General features: G+C 32.7%; 2 protein-coding genes across 5 annotated transcripts in view; one reads left to right on the forward strand and one right to left on the reverse strand.

Annotated features, from left to right (window-relative positions):
* Nucleotides 1-603: 603 nt before the first annotated feature.
* On the forward strand, nt 604-23,801 carry LOC117124448 (endothelin-converting enzyme 1-like). The gene is made up of 17 exons (XM_033270680.1): nt 604-723; nt 1,308-1,439; nt 4,119-4,261; nt 4,702-4,899; nt 5,810-5,938; nt 6,390-6,569; nt 8,894-8,950; nt 10,315-10,470; nt 11,130-11,216; nt 11,463-11,587; nt 11,720-11,804; nt 13,552-13,728; nt 14,957-15,060; nt 15,732-15,842; nt 16,393-16,585; nt 18,135-18,373; nt 19,110-23,801. The coding sequence occupies exons 1-17, from the start codon at nt 705-707 to the stop codon at nt 19,207-19,209; spliced, it is 2,235 nt and encodes a 744-aa protein (XP_033126571.1). The 5' UTR covers nt 604-704; the 3' UTR covers nt 19,210-23,801.
* Nucleotides 23,802-23,891: 90 nt separating this feature from the next.
* Nucleotides 23,892-27,640, reverse strand: part of LOC117124464 (probable cysteine desulfurase) — a 32,000-nt gene continuing 28,251 nt past the window's right edge. For 3 of the 4 annotated variants that reach the window (XM_033270695.1, XM_033270696.1, XM_033270697.1), the window contains 2 exons: nt 27,123-27,173; nt 25,171-26,496 (listed from right to left, as the gene is read on the reverse strand). In XM_033270695.1, coding sequence (XP_033126586.1) covers nt 26,212-26,496; nt 27,123-27,173 — 336 coding nt within the window. In that variant the 3' untranslated portion in view covers nt 25,171-26,211. Of the gene's footprint in view, nt 24,507-24,809; nt 26,497-27,122; nt 27,174-27,640 lie in introns of those variants that run through there. The other variant, XM_033270694.1, reaches the window with a different exon arrangement.

Genomic DNA, 27,640 nt, shown 5'->3' on the forward strand with positions numbered 1-27,640 from the left:
AAATGGATCACAGTTAGACCCACTCCTACCTCCCAACATAATCAGGACGCACTGTACATTCATATTTTACTGGTGAATAGATTTTAATGGCCTCTTAGTAATTTTCTGGGGGTTTTTTTCCAGTCTTATTTACAATTTATGGTGTAGTAGGAGTTCAATTGAGTGGGACACCAGTGGTGGGTCCAGGAATTTGAAATAGTGGGGGCTCAGGGAGGAACTTTTACAGATCAGATGGAGGTTCTACACCAACTCAGCCACACCATGGTTGGAGCTAAGTAAGATTAGTATTAAAATGTATGATTATGCCACCTCTAGATGGCTGGAAATGGTACTCTCAGACTTAAGTTTGAATAATTATAATTTTTTTTTCTCCTTTTTTTAACAATTTGGGGGGGGGGTGGGGGTGCCAGGCCAGGCCAGCTGACCACCTCTCCCCCCTTTGAATTGGCCACTGTGCACTATTATGAATTGTCTTGTTAACATTAGTGCGTGGCTTACTGATTAGACTCGGAGTGATGGTATTATTGATTGTAACAGGTTTTTAAACAACATGCCCAGCCATCTGTTGCAGACTAGCATTGATTTGCATGTATTATCAATGCCACTTTGTTACTAGACAGTTAATTAGTAATAGCGCAGTGGAGCATATGGCCAAAAGGGGCGGTTAATATATGTAGGACGGTTAGCACTCATCTACTACCCTCATGTATGGTAGAGAGATAGGTTAGTATACTTACATCAATTTTTATAAATTATTTTATATAAGTTATTAATTTTCAACTGTTAAATGTTTTTTAATTGGACCTTTGGCATTGTTAAGGTGTGGAGTGATGAAATTGTTTCCGGCTCTTCATTGTTTTCCTCTTGTTCCTTTTAATAAAAAGATTACCAGCGTGCATTTCCCACACGGATCACAGGGAAGCTACAACAATATAGGCTATGTAATAGCAGCTATTAAAGTATTGTCTGCATTCGTATTCTAAAAGTTTACTCTTCATTATTCAATTAATTGCTGGCAATTGAGAAGTGTTTAGTTTATTACATATTATGACTACAGATTGAAAATTATAAGTGAAATTTATTATAATTTAAACTATAGTCATGTCTTGTGTTATGTCTTGTGTAATCAAATTCATTTTCTGTCACTCTTATTTATTTTATGTTTTCTTTCAATGGTTGTTTTCAGTGCTTTCTTCCACTTTTTTTATTATCTTTCCTTCTTTTCTTTATGTAGATTCTTCATTGTTTTAGCGTCTTACGCTCTATGCAAAACTGACCAATCACAAGCCAGCTTATCCTCTTACTAGGTTCCTGGTTTGTAAGCTCGTTAGAGATGTCGAACAAGAAACGAGCCGCTCCGTATTATGATGATCCCGAGGCTACGACTAAGTTTCTACAAGAGGTCAACGAGGATGATAGCGACGAGGAATGGAATTTAAGTAAGTCATAGAGAAGATAAGCATTATTTTTCAGTTTGTGGGTCAGACAACAGACACTGTATATGTGGCAAAGACAAGCCAAACCAGTCACTCGTCACAATTTGTGTTTCGTAAAACATGCTGAAATGTCAAAATTTTTGAAATCTATTTATTGCACTAAACTACCTTTATATACAGTATATCTTGCCATGCTGTTATTTTTCCCATTTTCAATGTTAAAACAACAATTTTTAACGATTTGGTGATGGTCTCTGCCTGAGAAATGCCCGAAATCATAAACTTTGAAGGCTGATTTCTCAAAAATTGTTCTTTAAACAGCTTTATGTTTGAATGCTTGTAACTTCATAAGGAAATGTCGTATTTAAATGATTCTTTTACCCTTTTATAGCTCTCATTTTACTCATTTTTAACCCTGTGTCCCGGGGAGGGGGGTTTACTTGCATACCAACCTTACAGGGGTGTGCAACAGCCACTCCAAGACATGAGACACTTGCACTACCAATTCTACCAAGGGATACGTAAAATGGATGTTTTACTGTAATAAAATTTGAATAATATGAAAGAATTTAATGTCAAAGAGAGCAAAAAATGTATTCTTAAGTAATGTTTCACATGGTTACCACAAAGGACCCTTAATAACAACTAAAGATACCTTGTGATTTTCTTATGAAGGGACCTTAATTAGACTTGAAAATTAAATTATTGAAAATAATCAAAAAACACTACATAGCTAATGTAATTTGATACAACAAAAATAAACATAAATACAGTACAACTAAAAAAAAAATTAAGTTGGGGGTGGGGGGGTGATTAAACATTACTGTATTATTATGTGGTATATAATTCGGACAGAAGTCGCCATGCATTTGTTAAATATTGTTTACAATCTATAATTTGACCTAAAAGGTCATCATATAAGTTATATATTATTCTCATACAATTGATTTTGAATTTCTGTAAATAATTTAACTCTAATTTTATCAAGTACTTCACTATCAAATATAGTAAAAAATGGTCTTCTGTTTCTTTTTATTTTCTTTACATAATTTACAAAATCTATTGTTGTCAGTTGACCAAAATTCTTTTCTGGCTTCCTGTTCAATGGAGTTAGAGAATATTTTAAATTTCAAGTTGATTCCGTAAAAATCTAAATTATAAAAGATATGGCTCGAATTTAGAGTTTGTAATCCTGGTTGGGGCTACTTTTTTCGCACTCATAGAATTCTCCTTTATTATTTACAATTTACAATTTATTTGTATTACATCTTCTATTGTGAAGTGTTGCCATTAGATTTTACACAGCTGGCAGATAGCTCAATAGAGCACGATTATGTATAACATCTGGAATACAGTTCAGTGTTTGCCTAAATAGTGCTGCATGTGCTCTGTTATTTACTCTATTGTATATAGCAGATTGTACAGTAGTGAAGAGCATAATTCATTGTGCTCTTATTTACAATAGATACAATAGAGAAATGCAGTAAACCATCTGATGTGTAGTGTTGCATCAAAACATGTAATTCTTAACATTGAATGATAAGTGTAATCAAACATTGCATTTAATAATGTCATTATTGAATATTATATGGAGGATATAAGGAGGATATGTAATATTGTACAATGAGGATTGAAATTTAAAATCCAATAGAGTAGTTTAAAAAACAAAGATGACAATCATTTAATAGGATTGCAGTGGCAAGACAAACTATAGGCTTAGCCCGACTAGTCTTCAAAAATAAATTTTACGCACTGTTTTTGGTTCAACGTCGTAATAATTTATGTACAAAAGTGCGTTCTTCAGGCTTATCAGTTCATCGATCCATGGAAGAAAGATTACCTAACTAACTACTCAGTATTGTTGGAATATAATAATATATTGCCTATTTCTTTCTTAGCTTTCTCTTTATGTGTAGGCCAAAGAATGCGATAAAATTACCTGTCCTTTTTCAAGAGGGGGGAATTTTAAAGAACTTCAAGGCCATTAAAAGACTCCTCAGAAGTCGGGAAATCTTATTTCCGGCCATCTTGGACCCCCTTTCATTTTGGAATTTTTTTGAAACATTTTAAACCCTCTCTTTCAAATCCTGGATCCGCCCCTGGGATATGGTTGCTCTACTGATCGAGCCTCAAAACGAAACATTAGAATGATAACAAAATATCCTCTACTCTAGACACATGGAGGTCTAATAGACCTAGAAGCATGTCAAAGGTCAGAAACGGCATTTCCGGTTATTTGTTAGCAAAATGTTCTATTAGAGCAAATAGAAATATGCATGTTCCGAACAATTTGGCATTAAATTCAACTCTCTATCACCTGTGGTTGCAGAGATACAAGGTCCTTATAGCTTTGACATTTGACCCTAACCTTTCGACCTTTCACCACATTTTGAAAATATGTTACCAAGCCAAAAATGATTCTTGGACCACCCTGAACCAATTTCTGAAGTCAAATTCTCTGCACCTCAAAGTGCATACTAAACGTCTGCCTCCTACGGTAATAATGAAAAATGAGGTAAAATCTATGTTCCAAATTAAATAAACAGCAATGTTTTAAACATTATTTTAAATGTTACTGCATTCATCATCAGTATTTTTAAGCAACTAAAATTCCAAATAATTTTTAATGACAATTAATATTACATACATATTTTCTGTAATATTTTGTTTGTTTTTTTACAGCATCATTAGCCAGAAAGTCGGATCAGGATGTAATACAATACACAAAACGTGAGAAGTGCCTTACGTGGATCACCTTTTTCCTTCTAGTCATATTAATCAGTCTATCAATTGCCATTTTCTACATTATATCAACGCCACATATCGTGAGTCATCATTTTTTTACATTTCTTAATTATCCAGAAAATTATATGATTTACAAACTGTACAATCAGAAAGTATATAAATCGTAAATCCTACCTCGTGAAGTCACATGATCTGAGAGCAATCAGAAGATCATGTGATCAAGGAGTAATGTGATCTATTTTACTATAAACTATTATAAACTAAGACGTTACAACATTTAAATTTTTTATTTATTTATTACAAATTCTTCACAGATAAAATTTATTTTGACCAGGAGCATGACTAGAGATAACATGAGTCTAACACATCAAGTCGTCATCTCTAAACCCTGGCCAATAAATATATATAAATATTATAACAATAATATTATAGTACATATAAAAATATAATGAAGTAAATGAGATAAAAAAAAAAAAAAAAATTTGTCCATTCATGCCCTTTCATTACTAACTTATTTCAGATTGGTTGCTATGATCCAGAATGTATAGAAGCAAGTAGTCAAGTTCTTAGTTATATGGATTTTAAGGCCGACCCCTGCACGGACTTCTACCAATACGCATGTGGGGGATGGCTTGAGGCAGCACGTATCCCAGATGGCAAGCCCAAATGGGGAGCTTTTGCTAAAGTATATCAAGATAATCAATATAAGTTACGAAGTGTAAGTACAGTTTTTTAATTCCTTACTGTATTTGAAAATCAAATTAGAAAAGATTTTATCGCAGGATTCATCCTCATTACTTATTTTTATCTAAATATGCTCTACAGTAGGTAGCTACCGTCCACCTTTAAAGAATCTTGATTTTACAAGAAGCATCTCAGAACAATTTCTAATTAATAACTGATTGAGAGTGGGCTTTGTGTTTAAATTACCGTATGTACTCGCGTATTAAACAAGGATTTAAATAGGAAATTACGATCAAATAACAAGGGGTCTTCTTTTACGTGTGACATACAAATTTTAGATTGGTATTGGTACTGGTACTAGTATAGGCATTTATAATGTGTCTCTTCCTTGAGGTTATAAAGCGCAGTTCTTTTCCCTGTTCATTGCGTCCACATCGTGTTGCTGCTGGTAATCAGTGCAGGAGCAGGCAACCCCACCAGGTACCCATTTATATTTCTGGGTGGAGAGAAGCAATGTAGATAAAGTGCTTTGCTCAAGGACACAAGCGAAATGCACATCGAGGGATTAAAACCCGACCTCAAGGTTGGGAAACCAAACCATTCCCACTGCGCCAAACTGCTTCCAAATTCTTTAAATCACATCTTTTGAACGGATCGTAGCACGCGAATTTACTACTGCAGTGAAGCTACTAAAATGTTAGTGAGCCTATGGATGAACACAGTTTTAAATATGGAGAAATAAGATTTTGATGAACATTTAAAATCTCATATCTGTATTACTTACATTTAGCTTCGTTTTTTGCCAGCTAGATGCAGTATCAAAACCCTAAAAAGCAGTATTGTCTTATATGCCCAACATCTTCTAAACCTTGGTTGTCGTCTTATATGCAGATTGCCTTATACACAAGTATATATGGTAAATGATCTTTTTTTTCCCTCGCCAGATTCTTGAAGAAGATGGCAACAGTTACAAAGGTGTTCCATCATTATCAGTGAAGAAAGCTAAGAGCTACTATAAATCATGTATGGATGAAATTAAATTGGATGAAGTAGGGGTAAAGCCTGCTATCGAGGTAAGGGGAGTATTCAGCACTGTATTGTATAGACTTTCCATTCCTGCAAGATACCACAATTTCAGTTCTTGTTATTTGTGTGTGTGTAGAAATATACTTGGCTGTGATCTTTACGAATGTGGTATAAGTGATGTAATGTACTGTAAGGTATATACAAGATGTTATATTAATATTTTATATCACTTTATTCAGATTGCAAGTTCAGTGATGGATTTAAAATTCCTGGATCTGCTACTTCAGTTACAATTACAGTAGGCTGTTTAATAAGCAACCGAATACACAGCATAGCACTTTCCTGACATTAGCCATTATAAAAATAATGGTTATATCATGAACGTCATTGTTAACAATCCTCATTTGAAAATTTACTTTCTTTTTCCTGCTGAAATCTTAACTTTCCATATTCAGCTTCTGCAACAACCATTCAGTTAATGTCATCTCTTCATTTCAGTTAATCAACTACATAGGTGGGTGGAGCCTTATAGCTAATAACAGTGAAGCCAAAAAATGGGAGGAGTCTAGCTGGGACATGACGGACACTCTAGTGAAAATCCATCAATTGAAGGTTGACCCTCTGTTTGGTATGTGGGTCAGTGCTGATGATAAGAACTCAAGTGCAAACATCATTCAAGTAAGTTACATTTAATTCACAATATTTTATGGTGTATATGAGAGAGGGTTACCAAATCCACCAAAAATTCGAGTTTGAGAGTATAAATTAGATGGTATCCCTGACAAATCCATTTTAGGGCATGTTTCTACTGATGAGAAAGAACCGTTTTTAAGAACCATTCTTTTTTTTAACGGTTCTTTGTGGCAGTAGAAACTTTTATTTTAAATTTATTATATTTTCTGGGATTGTTACATCATGGAGAATCAACCTGGTAACTGTTTCATGTGGAGTAAAAATGCAATCCAATTACTAACCAATGATAAGTTAATAATAAGATTTATAAAGCGCACAAATCCACTGCAATAGTGCTCAAGGCGTTACAGGAAGGAACAAAAAATTACCATTTCTTTCTCGATATTCAGTAGAATACCAAGAAAGAACCATTTCTTTCTCGATAATCAGTAGAAACACACTTTAGTTGAAAACATATGTTATGTATGGTAGATGGGATTAATCACAGATAAGCTGGGATTAAACCAGGGATTTACAGTGATCATCCAGTCTATTATATACAACGTAACAACCAGCTTACATGTTACTGTCAATTAATTCATCTTACTTAAATTTATGACCTTGTTTACATGCTCCAATATATTTATAAGATAAAGATAATACTAAATGTGTTTGTTTTTAATGTGTACAAGTACATGGATTCAAGGTGATGAATATTATTTGTAGATAAAACTTGCGTGCATAGCATAATATTCAAGACATGCAAAACATACTGTATATACTCATGTACAGGCAACCTGCATATGAATAAGACTACCCACGAGTTTCAGAAGATTTTGAATGATTTTTGTGTGTCGAGCGTTATAAGACCCCTACTTTATTGTACTTTTTATAGTCTTGATACTGCGTCTATCTGGCTGGCTAAAAGAGAGCCAAATGCAAGACTATTCTTCCAAAATAGTACCATTTTATGAGTTTTTAAATATTCATCAAAATCGTATTTTCCCATTTTTTAAACTGCGTTCATTCAAACTAACATTTAGTAGCTTTATTGCATATAAGATGAACATGATTTAAGAATTCTAAAATTTGTATGTTGTGCGTAAAAGACGAACCCCTGTTTTTCGATCGTAGTTTGTTATTTTAAGCCTTGTCTTTATACGCGAGTGAAATATAAAGCCAATGTACATGTAAATTGTTGTTTTAAATAATAATAATAATACTAATAATAATAAATATTAATAATAATAATAATAATAGTTGGTCTTTTGATGTTGTGATAGTCTAAAAAAATTATTTTATGTAGCTTTCTAAAACTAAACTTACTCTTCAAAGTGAAGCTGTTGGCTTTGAGGTTTTATTTTTATACCATTATTATACTTACAGTTAATAATAACTTTATTTTACTATGAGAAAAGTAAGTGTTAGGCCTACTCAATGAGCTCTCTCTTTCAGGAAAGTTGTATTAAACATTTGTTGGTATTAAGAGGAAGTAAAAATATATATACTTTACAGTATATAGCTTAAAATAAATAAAAATGCTTAAACAAATGAGTAAATTTATAAGTTGTTTCCTCAAATTGAAATTTTCTGAAGTGCTTTCATGCAGGGGAACGGCTTGGTTTCCCAACCTTGTTGTCACGGTTTCAATCCCTCGCTGTGCATTTCACTTGTGTCCTTCAGCAAGGCAATTTATCTGCATTGCTTGGGAACCTGGTAGGGTTAAATGCCAAAATGCGCTGATTAGCTGCTGCAACATTATGGAATACTCCCCCAGGGAGCTGAGTTTGTGTTCCATAAGCGTTTGATCCAATGACTTCAGTAATCATAATGTGAAGTACATAGAGGGCTTACCATAAATGTGCTATACTGTATATAAATATACCAACAATGACCCTATGTCCCACCTACTAATTTTTGCCAAGTTTGAGGTAGTAAGTCACTGCTTTCCTAGAACACCTGTCCAGTCTGTAACAGAAAGCTACCAATAAATTTATACAAAATCTCAATAATTCTGTGTATGTAGGCTTGGCACATCCTGACTGTTGAAGTGTTTACAGATTTCAGCAAGCATATGGGAATCACACAAACTGCCATACAGTTTTAATATTTGCAAGTCATTGATATATTGATACAAAGTGGTCAATTCATTGTGAACTAGTTGGTTATTTGTGAGGCAGAAACCCAACAAAATTTAACCAAGATTTTCTATTTTTCCATTATATCAATATTTTACTTGGCGAATATGGTTATTAGGTGTCAATTTGATTAGCTCAATACAGTCTATGAGTAATTATCACTAATTAAATATTTTGCTTTATTCATTTTAGTTCACGCAAGCTGGAATTGGTTTGAAGGCACCGGAATATTACACAAGTAATGACACGGTTAGTGTTTTTTTTTTTTTTTACAAAGATTTCATAAGAATAAGTTTTTTTATGGGGTATAATAATAAAACTCAATGAGTAATTGAATGATTAAGTGATTGATTGATTGATTCATTGATGTAATCATTGAATAATTAACTGAATAGATGATCGATTGAATTAATACTTGATTGATTTTGATTAAATAAATTGAAGTGATAAGCAAAAAAAATTGTTAGCAATAACTGCACTACAGAATTGAGTTCTTCACATAATAAAAAAAAAATCACCATGAGATATACTAGGAGAATATTTTGCCCTTTAAAATCATCATCTGAATCAAAGCTACATTTCAATGCTGGTGATCATAAATCCATAAAAAAGGGAGATTTAATCCAACAAATCAATTGTAATTTATATATACTTGTATGAAAAAAAACCACTTACAAATAATTTGCATTAAAATGCAGTGTTTGAGACCTGAATTTGCTGTTGAATGTAGCAAGATAAATTGATATTAGTGACCTATACAAAAATGGAATAATAAAAAAAATAAACAAAAGACTATTGAAATAAAAAGTAATAGGAATTGTTAATTTGTATTACAATTACCATAATGATTCCAATTTGCAGTTAGGCCAAGTGAAAAAAAATATTTGTTTTTCCTTCCTAAATGCATTTCAACAGTTGATTTCTTCTTGTTACCTGTATATTAAGTTGTAACTTTCATAATATTCTACTTTGGCCTGTGTCGATCTGAATCACTGTTATCAGCATCATGCCTTGATCTGAAAAGCTGATACGTAAAAAAAGAAAAAAGAGGGCTCCTCCTACTTAGACTGCAGTCTTCACATTCACACTGGTTCATGACCCTTATCACATGGGGGGTTGGTGTAGAACCTAGTTTTCTTGGATGAAGGCTTTAAAGACAGAATCTACTGTACTCTCCGGCTCCGGTGTGCATTTTAAAAACTTGGTTGGTAGTCAGGTCCATACCCTAGTCATTGTGGAATTATGTCAGCATGAATCTACTAGCACCTCTATGACTGCTACAGTAGGGGGCCCCCCACTTAGTTTTGCCACTAAATTAAAAAATTCCAATGTATATCAATATTATGTATTGAAATAAGGGATACTCGCTTATATATTCTGAAAAGGTTGTGCTCCCTCCGTTTAAAATATTCTGGATCTGCCCCTACAGACCATGCCGAAACGCAATTCAGCACAATGATGTTGTGATTTAATTTTTTCTAGTACCTATTTATTTTCATGAAGTTACATTATTATTATAATTTTAAATTGGAATGATATTTTTTTTTTTTTTTATATTGTTGCTGTTGGTTTCTCTGATTTTTTTTGGTTTGATTTCCATGTACTATTTTTAGACACTTCGTGAAGCATACGTTCACTTTGGTGCAAGAGTTGCCGAACTGATTACCTACAATGGAAACAAGCTGGAAGCCAACGCTCATCATGATTTGCATGACAAGACCCACAATGCAATGCGTGAAGTGGTGAAATTTGAAACTGAACTTGCCAAGGTAAGTAAAGCCTGGATAATTTTACATCATTTACATTGTGCTATTTCATGAAGATCAGAGCACTCAAAGCGTGGACTACAATAGCTCATACAGTAACTTTCTTCTCCCCTAAGGGTCTCTTCGTGTCTGAGATGGCCAGTAAACCGGTACCAGCTACACTCGTCTGTCCACAACAGATGGACCAGTACACCAGGGTAACCCCCCTACCCCAGTCCTTTTCCGAGAAGACTTGTTCCACCTCCGGAACCATAGACGAGCGTGCCGTTTGAACGAGCGCCGATGTTATAGCTGTAGGTTGCGGCACCCCGCTTTAACTGCTCGGCCATGCGACTCGCCAAATTAATGAAGATAGTGATAAATCAGATGATGATATTTGATGATACAAGTGATTTTAGTGCATTTATTTCTCATATGCAAAGAAGGTAGCTACGGACAATGAAAATGATAAGAAAAACCTAATATCAAGTTAAATACTTCATGATTACTTGTCAATTGGGCAATACATTCCGGGCATTTGGGGCCATGTTATTTTTTTTTCTTTTGATTGGTATTGTGATAACAAAAATGGGGAAGGTGATTGTAAAGTGAGATGACATAATCCTTAAAACTTCCAAATTATTGTAATTTTTTTTTAATCACTTTTTTTTTTAATCTTGTAGATTTTTGTAGACAAAAATGATCTGAGGAACCCTGAGAAAATTTATCATAAGATGCAGTTTGCTCAATTACAGGATATGGCACCCAATGTAAGTTAACCTCTGACCTTATATAAATTACCATAATGTAATTCAAGTAGAGGATATGGCACCTATTGTTAGTTAACTTCTCACCTAATGCAAAATATCATAAGGTAAAATTTGCTCAAGTATATTATGTAGAACCAAATGTATGTAAATTACCCTAATAATTATGTTGATTGGTAAAGTATAGACACAGTAGCACATTATGTAAGTTATTCTGTACTATTATGTTAATGTTGTATCTCATTGCAGTTAAAATTGAAAACATTTATGAAGAACATATTTGGAACCATTGTGCCAACAGATGAAAATATCATTGTTTACACTCCAACTTACTTTTCAAAACTGAATGATTTAGTAAAAGCGACATCAAAAAAGTAAGAATATTTTGTAATCATCATCGTCATCATCACCTTTGTCATCATCTTCATCATCATCATCATTCCATGTCAACAAAAAAATGCTATCCTCCATGGTCCAGAATTTTCCTGATCTGGTGCATTTTACAGACCCATGAAGCTAGGCAAAGGTAGAACTACGGCTACCTGCAATAATGCAACTTGTAATGGTTCTTATGGTATTCCTGTCAGATTGGTTTGTGCATCACTGTCAGACCAAGCCTGTAGCGTGGGGGGTTAAGGGGGTTACGATGAACCGCCCAAAAACTGGAGAAGGTCCACATTTAAAAACGAAAAATTGATATACTTACAATGTTACAAGCCAAAGGATCCACTTTCTACTGAAAAGAACCTCCCACAAATTGAGTCATGCTACAGGCCAGCAGACCCAGCAATACATTGGGTATAACCCACGTTCATTTATTGGTTGCATTTAATGTGGGTGATTTGTCATGGAACCTTCACTGATTGCTGGGTTTGATCCAGACAGATCAAGTTAGACACCAGTTTTTTTTTGTATGTGAAAAGTTACTTATATATTACTATCATTTTTTTCGCTGGTGTTATATATATTATCTTGGTATCTTTTATTCAACAAAAAAAGTCATTGCTGTTAACAATAAAATGATGTATAATGAAGTGGGACATTAATTTACAAAGTCTATTTCATGAATACTTACCTGGATAACCGACTAATTGCCATTGTTCCCGAATCCAACCAGGGTGCCTTATACGAACTGTCTCCCTAACAATCCTCCTCATTCCCTATTCGACTGTGTTTGACGTTAGAGCTCCCTTGTGACAATAAAATTGTTACTATAATATTTATTTTAGAATATTTACAAATTTTTCAATATTTGAGATTTCATTTACAAATTAAAAAATTACACTTTTTATAAAAATTTCAAACATCATAATATGATTTAAAAATACCATTACTACTATATACAGTACCATTACCATTACTACTATATACAGTACCATTACCATTACTACTATATACAGTACCATTACCATTACTACTATTACAGTACCATTACCATTACTACTATATACATTACCATTACCATTACTACTATTACAGTACCATTACCATTACTACTATATACAGTACCATTACCATTACTACTATATACAGTACCATTACCATTACTACTATATACATTACCATTACCATTACTACTATATACAGTACCATTACCATTACTACTGTATACAGTACCATTACCATTACTACTATATACATTACCATTACCATTACTACTATTACAGTACCATTACCATTACTACTATTACAGTACCATTACTATTACTACTATATACAGTACCATTACCATTACTACTATATACAGTACCATGCAGTATCTTCATTATTTATTATACAATCTCATAGAGGAATTTTTAATAATTTCATACAATACTAGTTGTAGGCCTAAGCCTACACTTTCATAATACTAATTAGGCATAGGAGACTTGAGTGATAAACAAGAAGAGTAGTAGTAACAGCAAAACACAGCAAAACACAGCAAGTAATGTATAGCGCCGCCAGCGGCATTACGATCTGGGGTTACTTTATTCGCCAATGACGTCATTGGCGAATTCGTAAATTACCTATAACTTTATAAAAAATTCCAAAATAAGGATAATAAAATTGATTCATTTTCTAATGAAATATGAAAAATCCCCTCAAAAAAAAAAAATCGTTTTGCGAGTTCTCTTTGAAAGGATTGCCACCTATCTAATAGGACAGTTATTAAGTCGCTATTGGTAAGTATTTGGCCATGTGCCTAAAAGGGAAAAAAAAACAAACAAAAAACAAACAATATTAAATATTAGTTATGACAGTGGTGAAAGAGTATAAAGGATTATATTTATATAATAAATATATTTATATTTAAATAATATATATATAATTATTGCCATTTTTTATTTCCTGGTCGAAGACTGAAGAAATGGTCACTGGTATAAAAGAAGCATTTAGTGAAAACCTTGAAGATGTTGATTGGATGGATGATAAAACAAAACGTGTTGCCAAAGATAAAGCAAACGCTATTATTGATAAGATAGCATATCCAGACTGGATTGAGAGGCCAGCTGATCTTGATGAATATTACAATAAGGTGAGATTTGGACAATTAAATTATCTGTCAAATCATATATTTCTGATTATCCTTGACCAGAGGTGGGCATAGGTATGGATTAGATCAGAGGGCAAATTTTTTATTTAACTCCGAGTACCAGATGCAATTTTTTTTTTTGTATGGTATCGCAGCTCAATTATTTGTTGCAAAGAAAAGCCAAACCAGTCCCTATTCACAGAAAAAAGAAAAAAAAAATACAGGGTTGAAACCAGCCTTCGATTTTTGGGAATTTAACATAAAAAATGGGAATATAAGAACTTTTGTATGATGTATAGATATATAAAGGTTTAGTTAAATCTAATAAAATAAATTTTAAAAATGTTCACATTTCAACATGTTTCAGCTATTATCTCAGAAACACGATTTGCAAGGAGTGACTTGTTTACCTTGCCTTCGCCATATTTGATATAGTAGGTGAAATGTAATCCAAGTTCTAATTTTGATATACATTTGACTGATGGGAAATGCATTCACCTTCTAATACCAAGGTTTAAAGTTTGAATCCTAAAACTTTTCTCATAACTAAAAGTCTCAATTCATCCTGTTATTGGGATGTATAGTTGTTGTTTAATTAAACAATAAACAAATTTGTTTTTTATCAAATGCTTTGCATCCTTTTATTATTTGTAAATATAATATGATATAATGTTGATGAATTAATTGTGACTATTAAAGTTTTCATTTATAATGCAATTTTGATAAATTCATAGTCCTACAAATTGAGACAGCCTCCTACATTACTGCGAACAAGCCAAATCCTCCCTGAAATTATCCCATCTTTCACAAATGAATGATTTTACTACTCTGTTTATTAATTGATTGTCTCCTGGAATTCAGCTGTAGATAGGTAGCACAGCATTGTGAAAAAGATATGTTAAGCAAGCTGTATTTAAACAGATCTCCCAAAAGTGGCTTTTTTGCAACTGCCGTCCAATATTTTATTTTTATTTCATTCCTTTTAGCAATAAAAAAATACAAAAATAAATGTTAAAATAAACAAAATACACAACAAATAACACGCATAAAATTACTTGCTATTACTTACATGCTGTGTGCTATTCCGTACGGAAAATAAATGAATGAATAAAAGAAAATAATATAAATATTAATTACATCAAAAGAATACAAAAACACTCAAAAACATTATTCAATAGAATTATATTAACATATATTAATACTGGTCACATAAACCATTATATTTTTATAGAGCGTAATCCACGAGAAAGACTTTTTTGGTAATATACTGAATGTGCGTAGATTCTTCACCTACAAAATGTTAATAAGGAGACGACAACCTGTTGACAAATCAGAGTAAGTGTTAAATAATTATTATATTAACAATTTTTATAATTTTATAATTTTTTATTACTTAAAAAAATATCTATTATGATTATCAATCATTCAGGTTTGTATAAAAATTAAGACAAACTTACTGAGACACATGGCTACATGTTGTTGCTATATTTTTGAATAGACTTTTGTAGCACACAATTTTATATATAGAAGTAGAAGTACAAGTTTGAACTTGTCAATATTTATCATTAAATTAAATGTTTTACAGTTAATAAAATTCAGAGGTCCTCCATTAAGTAATATAGATTGCTACATGGCAAGGTATTTACCACTTCAGCCTGTCCATAGTATTTGCTGTGGTCATTTGTTTACCAAATGCACCAGTATCAACTGTAATCAATGTTGGGGCAAATATAGTTTTCTAGCTGAAACGCAAGGAGAGGCAGCGATGGGTCTTGAACCGGGGACCTAGAGATCTCCACGGTTCAGCGCACACACAGGAATACGGTACATTGGCAACGGGCAAGGAAAATAAGCACCGCACTGAAGCCTCCAAAAATTGTCGTCATGGCGCTTATTTGCGCATTTACGATTCGATACAATACAGTACTGGGCCAGTTATGAGTGTCTAAAGTGCCGTCTGTCTATATTATTAATGTTTTAATATGCTATAATTTGTTGGCTTTCAGATGGGAGATGAAACCTTCAGAAGTGAATGCCTACTATAGTGCTTCCACAAACAACATTGTATTCCCCATTGGTATATTTCAACGACCCTTCTTTGGCGCCAATTATCCTATGTAAGTTTTATCACTCTTTCATACTGCCATTAAACATAGGCTATGTTTTGACCTGTGAGATACGCCAGGTGTATCTAATGCCGGACATACGTTATTTCAAGGTACAACTAGCAAGATGTCCAGACTTGGTGAATTATGTTACGCTAGTTAAATTATTTGTGCCAAATATATAAATTAGTAATCATGCATTTTATTTCCTGCTTACATCTAGGCTTATTGTGATTGGGTTTAAAATCATTGGTGCATAACAGTTGTAACTCTGTTGCTTACGCTAATCCAGGGTCCGCTGGTGGATTATCAGTGATTGCGCATTAATACTGGGATTCGCTATGCTGTGCACAAGTTCACACCACTCGATTACGCTGGCGTAACTTGTGTCTGAACATAACCTAAAGGCATCTCAATATTATGCAGAATGGCTTAGTTTTTCACTCATGCAGATTTTTAGATTACGAATGTAACATAGCTTATAACTTATGACCTAGTAAAAATACTATTTAAAGAAAATATTTGTTTTTGTTTAATTTTGTTTTGTTTTAATGTGTCATAGGTCAATCAACTATGGTGGTATTGGAATGGTCATAGGTCATGAGTTGACTCATGGTTTTGACAACGAAGGTCATGAATTCGACAAATATGGAAACCTCTTTAACTGGTGGGCAAACAGCTCATTAGAAGCATTCCAAAAAAGATCACAGTGCTTCATTAAACAGTACAGTCAATTTAACGTCGATGGCAACTATGTAAGTTTCATATCAAACTCAGGAGTAAAATATACATAAAAGGTCTGCACTTCTTGGTGAAACTCACTACATACAGGTCTCCCTCCAACCATGGAGGAAATATATTAATATATTAATATATTTCCTCCATGCTCCAACTAACAACCACTTTTGGGACTTTTCAGGGGTTTTTTTATGCAACATATTTATTCTGGATACATATCCAATGAAAGTAAATGTACAATAATAACATTGGGCTTATTCGATTGGTTTATTTCGTTAACTACATTTTTTCATTGAGTATTATTTTCATTCAACTGGTCATAAAATAAACTTAGTTGACAATGAAAATTAATGTTATCCACGGTTAACCACGTGACCAAAACAAATATGGCCAATTGGTCAATTTAGTATGTCCGGTCAATTTAGAAACAACATTTGAGTTAATATAATTTAGATTAAATTTCAGAAAATAACAATTATATATATATACTCACATGAAGTCAAAAAATAAATGTAGGCTAACAGAATTCAAAAACTGGTTGAAAACATTTTTTTTACGATAAACCCATTCCGCCACAAACCGAAGCAACCTTGATTACACAGCGTGTATCGCGGTAACTATGCAGCCATTTTGTTTTGTTGAGTATTTAAAAGTTTTCTATTCGACTGGTCAACTTCGTTAAGTAGGATTTTACCACTGCGCAGGTGGGCGTGGTTTAACGAAGAACAACCAGTCGAATACGGCCGCTGTCAAAGCATACTAAAGTAATGTACCACAAGGTTCCGATTATATCAGTGAAAGATAAAATTATTAAAACAAGGACAAAAAAATACAATACTTAATATTACGCTAAAATAGCAACATAAAAAAAATAATTCATTCAAAAACATGTCTTAAAGAGTGTTTGAAAATTTGATTAAGATTGTAAAATGTATTAAAAAATTTACAAAGATAAAGTTTAAAATTAAATAATTTCTCCATGTGGATATTATTAAAATTGTGTAATTGCAAAAAGTACTTGTAAGTCAATGTTTAAAAATTGAAAGAAACCTTTAATATATTCCTTTTTATGCATCTTTTTAAAAATATTGATTGTTCCAGCCTCTTGCAAAATTTGGGGTAAATTTTATTCCAATACCATGCTCCAGCGATCTTAAATGATTCATTGTTACATTATTGGCCTTTGGTGAGAGAGTTTGCCCCCACATACTATAGTAATACCTATTACATAACAGTTCTATATCATCTTTACGATCAGGAGCATGTATACAATTGTATATTAGACTATTTAAAAATGAATAAACTGAATAGTAATCATGCCTTTTTTCTATTTTGTGAGACTTCGGTTCTTCAATAATTTGTTCACCTCTATATTTTATATAACCAAATTTTTATGTTACCATTTTACTACATCTTTTTTGCAATCTGTTCACTAATTTTATATTTTTTACCTAATTGTTTCCCCATACAGAGCATCCCTAGTCAAGACAAGGTTGGATTGTAGTTTTGTACAAATATATATTCCAAGAACATTTTAAAAATTAATCATTTTTTATTGACTTACAGTTTGATGGAATTTACACCCTTGGGGAAAATATTGCTGACAATGGAGGGCTACTTCTTGCATACAAGGCCTACAAAGCATGGCAGAACAACAACCATGAAACAAAGACTCTGGTTGGTCTAAATTTGACAAGTGATCAACAGTTCTTTGTAGGGTTCTCCCAAATCTGGTGCACATACTACACTCCAAAATACCTCAAACAAGCCATTCTGACTGATCCTCACACAGTTGCTAAGTACAGGTAAAGTTTATTGTGCTGCTTGATGTGTTCAAACTGCTGTAACCTTTTATATATACTTTATGCTATCTGGCTTTCTCTACTTTCACCACTCAGTCTTGTACTGGTAGGCATTTATAATGCGCCTCTTCCTTGAGGTTATAAAGCGCATTTCTTCTCCCTGGTCATTGGGTCCTCAAGCTTTGAGAGTTGCTGCTGGTAATCAGTGCAGGAGCAGGCAACCCCACCAGGCACCCATTTATACTCCTGGCTGGAGAGAAGCAATGCAGATAATCGAAGTGAAATACAGTGAGAGGAATTGAAACCCCCCACCTCGAGGTTGGGAAACCAAACTGTTCCCGCTGCGCCATGAAGGACTAGCGCTGTCTCTTATACACATCTAGATGTGTATAGTTTACAAACAATAATTAAGTCATATGCATATACAAGCATAAACTTTATTAAAAATGCAACCAGAGAAGCAAAATAACAATCCACAAATTTGTATTGCTTATGTAAATAACCTAAATCATAAGATTTACGCATTTGTAAATTTCTAGATGCTAAATCTCCAAAGAGTGTTTTTTAACTTTTGTGGTTTCCTACACGACCATTTAATTGATCAGAATGCACAACAGTATTATATAGGGGTATCATTGTTCAATCTCTGCGCAAGCATAAACCTTTAAAGTATAGCCTTTTATGTAGTTCCATCCAGTGTGTGTAAAATCACATGAAATTTTTGGGGTTTTTTTTGCAGAGTAATTGGTTCTCTTTCAAATTCCAAGGAATTTTCAGAAGCATTTAAATGTTCATCTGACAAGGCAATGAATCCAGAAGATAAATGTAAACTTTGGTAGGGAGAAAAGGTCAAGTGCCAACTTTATGAACTCCGCAATTGAGAAGGAGTGCTTCCAGTCACCTGAGCGTCAGGATGATCATCATCATTATCTTCTTAGGAAGCTGGCCATTATCTCGGTTTAGTGTTTCAGATACAACAGACAACATTTGTTCAATCATCATCTTTTTTGGAAGCTGGCCATTATCTCGGGTTAGTGAGTCAAATACAACAGACAACATTTGTTCAGAATTTGTCTGATGATACTAATATAAAATTGTAATTTGACAATTCCAAGACAATTAATATTCAAATAAGTGAGTTTTTTAAGACTGATTTGAAGGCTGTAACAGAATCAGAATGTTTAGTGGAAGAAAGCAGGAACTGCAAAAGTATGTTGGCTAACATTAATTTGGCTGAAATATTTAGTGTTGGAACCGAAGATATTATGAATCTAACAATTTTCTACTTTATCAGAAAAAGTCTGATGAAACATATCTATTGGAGTCTGACAGATCAACATTTGAAAGTAATGGACCTTTCCAGAGTTCAGTCAAACCAAGCTACTGACTAATGAGAACAGGGCCAGCTTGAGCATGTCCCAACACACAGGGGAAATGTTAATGCTACAGCCAAGCTTTGTCCTAATAGATGTTGGTGACCCACTTCAGAATGACACTACAGATGGATTAATGACAGTGATGGTAGAGGAGTGCAAACCTTATGGCCCTGTCACACCTTGACGATTTAGTCAGCCTATGCCAAACGTATCAAAATTTCTCTAAAATGCTGGCATATGCTAAAATATCGATGCTTTTTTTCGTATTAGTAAATTATATAGAACGTTTTGATTACTTATAAAAAACTTACACGAACGAATGCTCAGTGTGTTGCCGGCATTCACAACTTATGCCCAGTGATAGTCTAATTTATGCACAGCGCCCGGCAGCGTATCGCTGATTATCACATGTCATAGCCTATAAAAAGGCCGCTACTCGTCGATTCAAATCATAACCTAACTCTAGACATCGCAGTATCAAAATCATAATATCGCCATCACCCCATTTTAATATACCTATTCCCCTAAACTCTGCCAATACGCCATTATACGATAACTGTAAGTTAGAAACACGTTCAGTAAGTTTTTTTATCGTCTGGAACTCGTAACGTGTGTCAATGTGTGTCAACGATCGCTTAACTTACCTACAACTTATGGCAGCGTATGCGGAACGTACGTGCCATACGCTGGCATACATCAAAATTTTTTGTGCATGCACAAATCTTTTCGACGTTCTCGCCGTACTAGGATGTATACAGGCGTGCTTCAGCGTGCTTAACTTATTGGAAACTTATCAATAACTTATTCGACGTACATCAGCGTATATGCCATTTTTTTCATACGTCAGCATACGCTGGTTAAATCGTCAAGTGTGACAGGGCCATTACTAAAACTGCGAGAAATGCAATACAATTGGCACATGTTCAACAAGCTGTCTAAAATTTTTATTCATCTGCTGCAAGAAATTCAATACATTCATCTTTCTATATCTATATGCAATGACCTGTCTTAAGACAATCACTTTGGACATTAATAAACAAAGATTCTATGGAATCAACATCAACATAATTTAAGAAAAAAAGTCTTCCAAATTGTACTTTTCATTTGGCTGCTGATATCTTTGAAGGAATATTAAAATAAATATATTCTCATTGTTTTTCTGTAACATTCTATCTAAATAATATCTTATAAACTCTGTTTTCATGGAATTTAAAATGCAAATACTGTAGTTATTTTCAGATCAGTACCTCTACAGTATTTCAGATTGTTGTCCATATCAATGTTTCTCCCTTGTTTTTTTTTTTTTGTTTTTTTTTTTCATTTATATCGGGAAGCTATGATGTTAAATCTGTCGTATTGGTTGTATGATATGGCAGTTGTCCAAACAGAAGGCTTGTAGTGGAAAAATGAACAAAAACTACTACAATATGTGTGTGCTAATTTTGATTTTGTAAAGCTTTTCTTCATATTTTTTTAAAGATATACTGTCTGCATTGAGTTAAGAACATTTGATTTGCTGACCATCCATACTTAAGAAAGTTGTGCTTTCAATAAACTTAGGCCGATGCATCAAAACTGCTGTTCCTATATTTGTTGATTATTAATCAATTTTTATATATAGATTATTAATCCTTTGTTGTTGTTTTTTAATTTGTATTTCCCTCTAGAAATTTTGATGATGATTTAGAAAGAAATGATGATTTGTTCCAATGTAAATTTATGTAAAAGTTATAAACATTATTAATAGTATACCATTAATGTATTTCACATCTTTAATAGTTATTGGTAGCCTATTCCATTTAAAAGGGAAACTTAACTAGAGCAATTTCCGACATTTATGCTAAAAGCTCAAATTTTGCATATACCATTTAAATATTTCCCTGCGCATTTATTGTATAGAAGGGTTTTTGAGGATGTGGTTATTCGAGGGAGGCATTTATTTTTTGTTGTGTAAAATGAATACGTACTCAGATAAACGCCTCTTAATTTCACTGTAAATGTAGAACCTCAACTATTAATTACCATAAAATTTGTTATTGCGTGATCTTAAAGACTTATTAATCCCAACCAGGTTTGAAAAAATGTAATTCTACTGGAGCAGAATATTAATAGACTGTGTTGAGAATGATGTTGTTTCCATTAAATTGCTTACAGTCATTTAGGAGGGCGTTTATTCGAGGAAAAAATAAAAGTCTCATGGCGTTTATTCGAGCAAGGCGTTTATTTGGTCCTATTAAAATGAGCAATTTAACTTTTAAAATTACTTTTTGAGGGTTCCCCGATTTCACTATAGACAGTATATCTTTATTACATTGGTGTTAAGGAATACTTTTATTTGAAGATTTTAAAACTGTATATGTTTAGTTAATTCATATATTTATCAAAATACATTCTGTTTCATATTTTGGTTGAAAATTAACTATATATTTATTAATCTATAATAAAAATATTTATAATGGTGTACATTATTTTTACTTCTATAATATATATATACGTACAGTAACAAGATTTTATTTAAACCTTCGAAGTGTTTTTTTTTTCCAAGTAGTAGCTGAAAAGTAGTTGTGTTTAGTGGATTTATAAGGTACAGTAGTGTTTCTAATTATATTTGTTTCATAGTTATAAGTTCTTCAATGTAAATAGTGCGCGTGCGCGTGGTGGGGTTATTAATGTATGGCTGAAGCAAGTTGTCTCCTTATTGAAACACGATTTCCTTTTTTTTTTTACTTGTTGGAATATTTGTCTTTCAAAATTGTAAATTTTTATCGTGTTTTCCACCATTATTGAAGAATATCTTGGTTTTCATATACTAACATGTTGAAACCATAAAACGTACGTTTACCTGAATCTGAACCATCAGCAAGGCTTTTCCAATAATGAAATGTAGATGGGATGTCAAATCTTCATTGTAAATTACCCTATTTAGTATTTGTATTCAATTCATTTTGGCAAAACATAATACAGAAGCCGTACATCTATATTTGGCTACATTATATAATATTAAAATCGGTGGAGATATATCATCTACGAATGTGAATCGCCTAGTCGATGGCACGGGATATTTTAAATAAATTTTGGGCCCATCTGTTACATTGATATTGCGTGTAGGCCGGCATTACTCATCTGTGCTTTATTTAACAGGTCTAAAGAACACATTTTTTTTAAATCTAACACGCTGGTAATTTTTAATCATACAATATGAAGTGTTTTATATGATTTAGGTTGTTTTCGAAAGTTAAAGAAATTGGGACGGCTAAAACTGAATTTCGCACGAGCCGACGCCATCATTTATTTGTACTAAAATGCCTTGAAAATACTGAGCTATACATATTGTGTTGCAGTGCAAAAATATTACACACAGTTTCTTCGTCTAATCGCAACCGCTTTCTGATCTTTAGTTCAATCAGCGTATAATTAATGCACTTGCTTTGACCAACTTCCGTAAAAGATAAACCAAAACAACTTCAAGGATAAAATTAAACCAAAGATCATTTGGAGTTTATAAGATAAATAATGTGTTGTACTTTTATTGGCATGTTGCGTCTTCCAGTGAGTACCACAGTTTTGTATCTGTCTTCCAAAGTTATTTATTGTTATTAATTATTATGAATAATAATAATACTATTGTTATCATTATTATTGTTATAGTTGTTATTATTTAACTGCAGAATTTATTATAATAATAGATGTGTTCTACGATATTTCATGATATTGAGAATTTAAAAAAAAACCACTACATGTTATTTTTTTTCAGATATGTAAGACAGCTGTATCCGGGGTTATCAATAAGTTATAAGGGAATTTTCGATCACGGAGAATATTTACGTCATGTTATGTGCACTTTGATATGAGCTCATGACCGTAGGAAAATCAGGAATTTTAGCTAACTTAATTACAATCTCATACCATACCTTGTGATCGAAAAATTGGTTGGTTTATGCAATTAGGTATCAAGAATATTTAGTATTTGTACAGAAAATCTGGAGAGGTTGGAATAAAATGTCTGTTTTTGATCTATTGAAACAATGAAACGTTAATAAACAATTAACAACTCATTTTTTTGTTTCCGACTCCATTGCTAAACATGCATTTTCTTTTCCAATAAAAAGACCCATTATTTACAATAAGAGAACAGAACAAGACAGTTTTTTTTAAATAAAAGTAGCTTTATTAACCACTGAGTTGAAGCGAAAATATTTCATTTTAAGCCTCGTAAGAGAGTGATTATTTTGAAAAAGGAATTAAGCAGTTTTCATTGTTATTTAGACCCTACTCATCGAGATAATAATAACTGCATGCAATAATCAAATACTTATCCAACACCGAAATACATAAAACTACATGTTCAGTACTCTAGGCTTACCGGTATGTAGGCTACTATGATATCTCATGCAGCAACAAGAGACAATCACGTTTTTGCCGGATTACAATTTTCAACTCGTACCACATTCCTGTAGGCCTATTCATATTATTTATTAATGCACAAACCCAACATAAATGTTCGACCTCGTCACGTGAAAATTATTGGTCACGTGAGAATTAAACAAGACTTAATTGATAAGCATCTATAATACCATAGAGAAAATAGAACAGAATACCAGGCTTAAAGAAGCGGATACTTCGGTATTATTACTCTTGTACTGTCCTTGTGTAACAGTTTTCTCACGGCTTTAACATCATTCCGTTATACCACGTAATTCCTCAAGTTTATCTGATTTTTTTTCCAATCCCTCGCGCACCTTCTTAACCATTTTCTGCACCTAGAACAACTGTGATAAACTAATATTTTTTTTTATGGGGCCTTAATGCACAAACCCAACATAAATGTTCGACCTCGTCACGTGAAAATTATTGGTCACGTGAGAATTAAACAAGACTTAACTGATAAGCATCTATAATACCAGGCTTAAAGAAGCGGATACTTCGGTATTATTACTCTTGTACTGTCCTTGTGTAACAGTTTTCTCACGGCTTTAACATCATTCCGTTATACCACGTAATTCCTCAAGTTTATCTGATTTTTTTTTCAATCCCTCGCGCACCTTCTTAACCATTTTCTGCACCTAGAACAACTGTGCTTCTCATTCACAATTGAAAATATTCGTCTCTTTGTCTAGCGACGATATCATTTGAGGAGGAATCTTACTCAAATTTATGATTACAATTAGCCCTTTTCGACATACACGACATGCATAGCTACCACTGGGAGTTCGCTTTTAACAATACTGTAGGCCTATTACATTTTTGGTAAAGCTGTTATTGTTGAATAGTAATATTGGACACAAGGTCGTCATTGTATCTTAAACATGAACTTAAATTCGTTCTTAAGGAGCAATATACAGTATAATATTTTATTTGAGTTATACAGATAGAAAATCGCATAAGTATAAATACAACAGTCAATAAATCCATGAATCCGTACAGTTTATCATTTGCACTTGATTTAATTGGTTGTTGGAACTTACAACTCTACATTTTCTAAATTTATTCTGTGGTACCTTAAAAAAAAACACGAATGGAATGCTATTAAACAGGCACTTTTTCTTACGGAATTTCTGTGTTCTTATATTGAAGACTCAAAATATGTACAGGTACATTTAATTTTATACAACAGTTCAATCAATTTATACTAAAGATAATATGTCACGTTTGAGTTAAAATACAGGGCAATAAAGTTGTTTAATTAAAAATGTAAAACGATAAAACATTGTTCTTGCCAATTAAATAGTAATACCGTTTATATATTAATTTCATAGACTCTAAAATTAGTCGGTAATCAGTTCAATAATTTACGTATTAAAATATGTAAAAAGCGAAACAATTTTTCTCTGAATTATGGGAAGTCGGTAAATTATTTGATCAACTTTGATTGAGTATGCTATTAAATACGTTAATTGCATTTTTATGAGTTTCCATATTTTATGAGAGACAGTAGGCACTATATTTTTTTTTAATTACGCTTTAAGCAGTGGGGCTATTAGCTATGTGGTTAATATTCACTTCTTCGAATCTCGGTCCTGGATTCAAATCTAACAAGACTCTGGGTTGGAAAAGCCAACCGCTAAGATACAAATTCACTACAAAATCAGCAAGATGAAATAATATATACATTACATTCAAAACGATCAAGAGCACAGCTCTAGCTTCAAGTGTTTGTGAAATGATAGTTTAAATTATTTTTCTCATGACTATTATTATGTTCAACATATAGTAGTTTTTTAAAAGTAAATTTACAAAAACACATCATCACCACACATCATTACACACCAATTGACAGCAACAGAGGGGAACACCGCTCTGCCAAAGCTGGTCTCCCAGCTGCCTCCATTTTCCCCGAGGCTTCGTCTACCTCTCTTGTCTTTGAGAAGGGTCTATTAAGCATATATGTATTTATATTTATATAAAAAATATATGCCTTATATATATTTAAGTAATTTTCTTTGTGTACATCTGTATTCCTCGCGCTCACATGATTGAACACCTTATGGAATTTTTCTCCTCATCGTCTGGTTCTGTTTGGGACTTTTGTCTCCTACTACTCATTCTCTTTGATCTCCATCTAGAATAGCGTTTTGGTGTAAATGGAATTCCCTGTTGTGATCTCTTGACACCGCTGTCTACGTTGTCTTTTGCTTGGTAGTCTTCTGGTGACGTCATAATACGGGCGGCTTCTTTCGGTTGTAAGAACCATATCAGAGCTGGGTCAGTGTCTCCTATGTCCATGTCGGGATCATTTAAGGCTTCATATTTCTGGAAAACATAATTGTTCACAATAGATAGATGTGCAGATAAATTTGAAAATTTCTGTAGCGCCGGTTAAAACGGAAGTTGTCACTAGCGCTTTACAACAGAATAATGAGCAATAATAATAATAATAATAATAATAATAATAAATAATGTTAATAATAATAATAATTAGCACTTTGCAATATATTACACAATAAAGAGCAATAATACTAATACTACTAATAATAGATAATAGATAATAATAATAATAATAATAATAAATATACATAATGTATTATAGTGATAATAATAATAAAATAATAACAATAACAATATTTAATATAATGATAATAATGAGATAATCAAACAAGAATAAGAAAATAATAATAAATAATAATAATAATAATAATAATAAAAATAATAATAACAAATGATTAAAAAAAAAATCAAATAATAATCAAATAATAATTAAAGAGAAAGTTAAGTAGGTTAACATATTTTATCGGTATCAGTTTCGGTTAATAATATACAATTATTAAATATGCTGGCCGGGTTAGACTAAGCTTATTCTTGCAACAGTGAACGACTTCCACTATGTTTTTCCTATACTCTATAATCTTAATGTACTGTTTTAACGTAGGCAGACTTACCTGAGCTTTTTCCGCCTCAGCATACACATTTCTAGCCTGTTCAAGGTATTCCTATACGAACACAAGATGTTTCAGAATACAGTAATATTAATTAAAATGTAAATAGTAAAACTACACTTTTTGTATAAGAACACATTTTATAAGAATACTGAGGCTAAATTAATACAACTAAGAGCAGACTGAATCTGTGGTAAAATGTCAAATGAGGATTTTATTATTTTTTAAATAGATAAAGCAATAAATCTGATCTGTACCTTATGTGCAGTATAGGTGTGACTATGTAATACCCTCTATAATACAGTACAGTAATACAATAGTAATTTTCTATAGGCCTATTTGAAAATGTGTAAATAAGAACAAAATAACAATTAAAAAAAAGAATACTGAGCCTCAGCAAAAAGTTTATTGGTTCTTATATAAAAAAAAATGTACAGGCAAATAAAAATGAGTAAATGGTCAAAGGTTCTACGCAGATGAACGGAGGTTTGAGTCAGACCATAAGGTCAGACCATCAATCG

The sequence above is a fragment of the Anneissia japonica genome, unplaced genomic scaffold (assembly GCF_011630105.1).
Source record: "Anneissia japonica isolate Jap-2015-1 unplaced genomic scaffold, ASM1163010v1 scaffold665_len1252844_cov201, whole genome shotgun sequence".
Lineage (NCBI taxonomy): Eukaryota > Metazoa > Echinodermata > Crinoidea > Comatulida > Comatulidae > Anneissia > Anneissia japonica.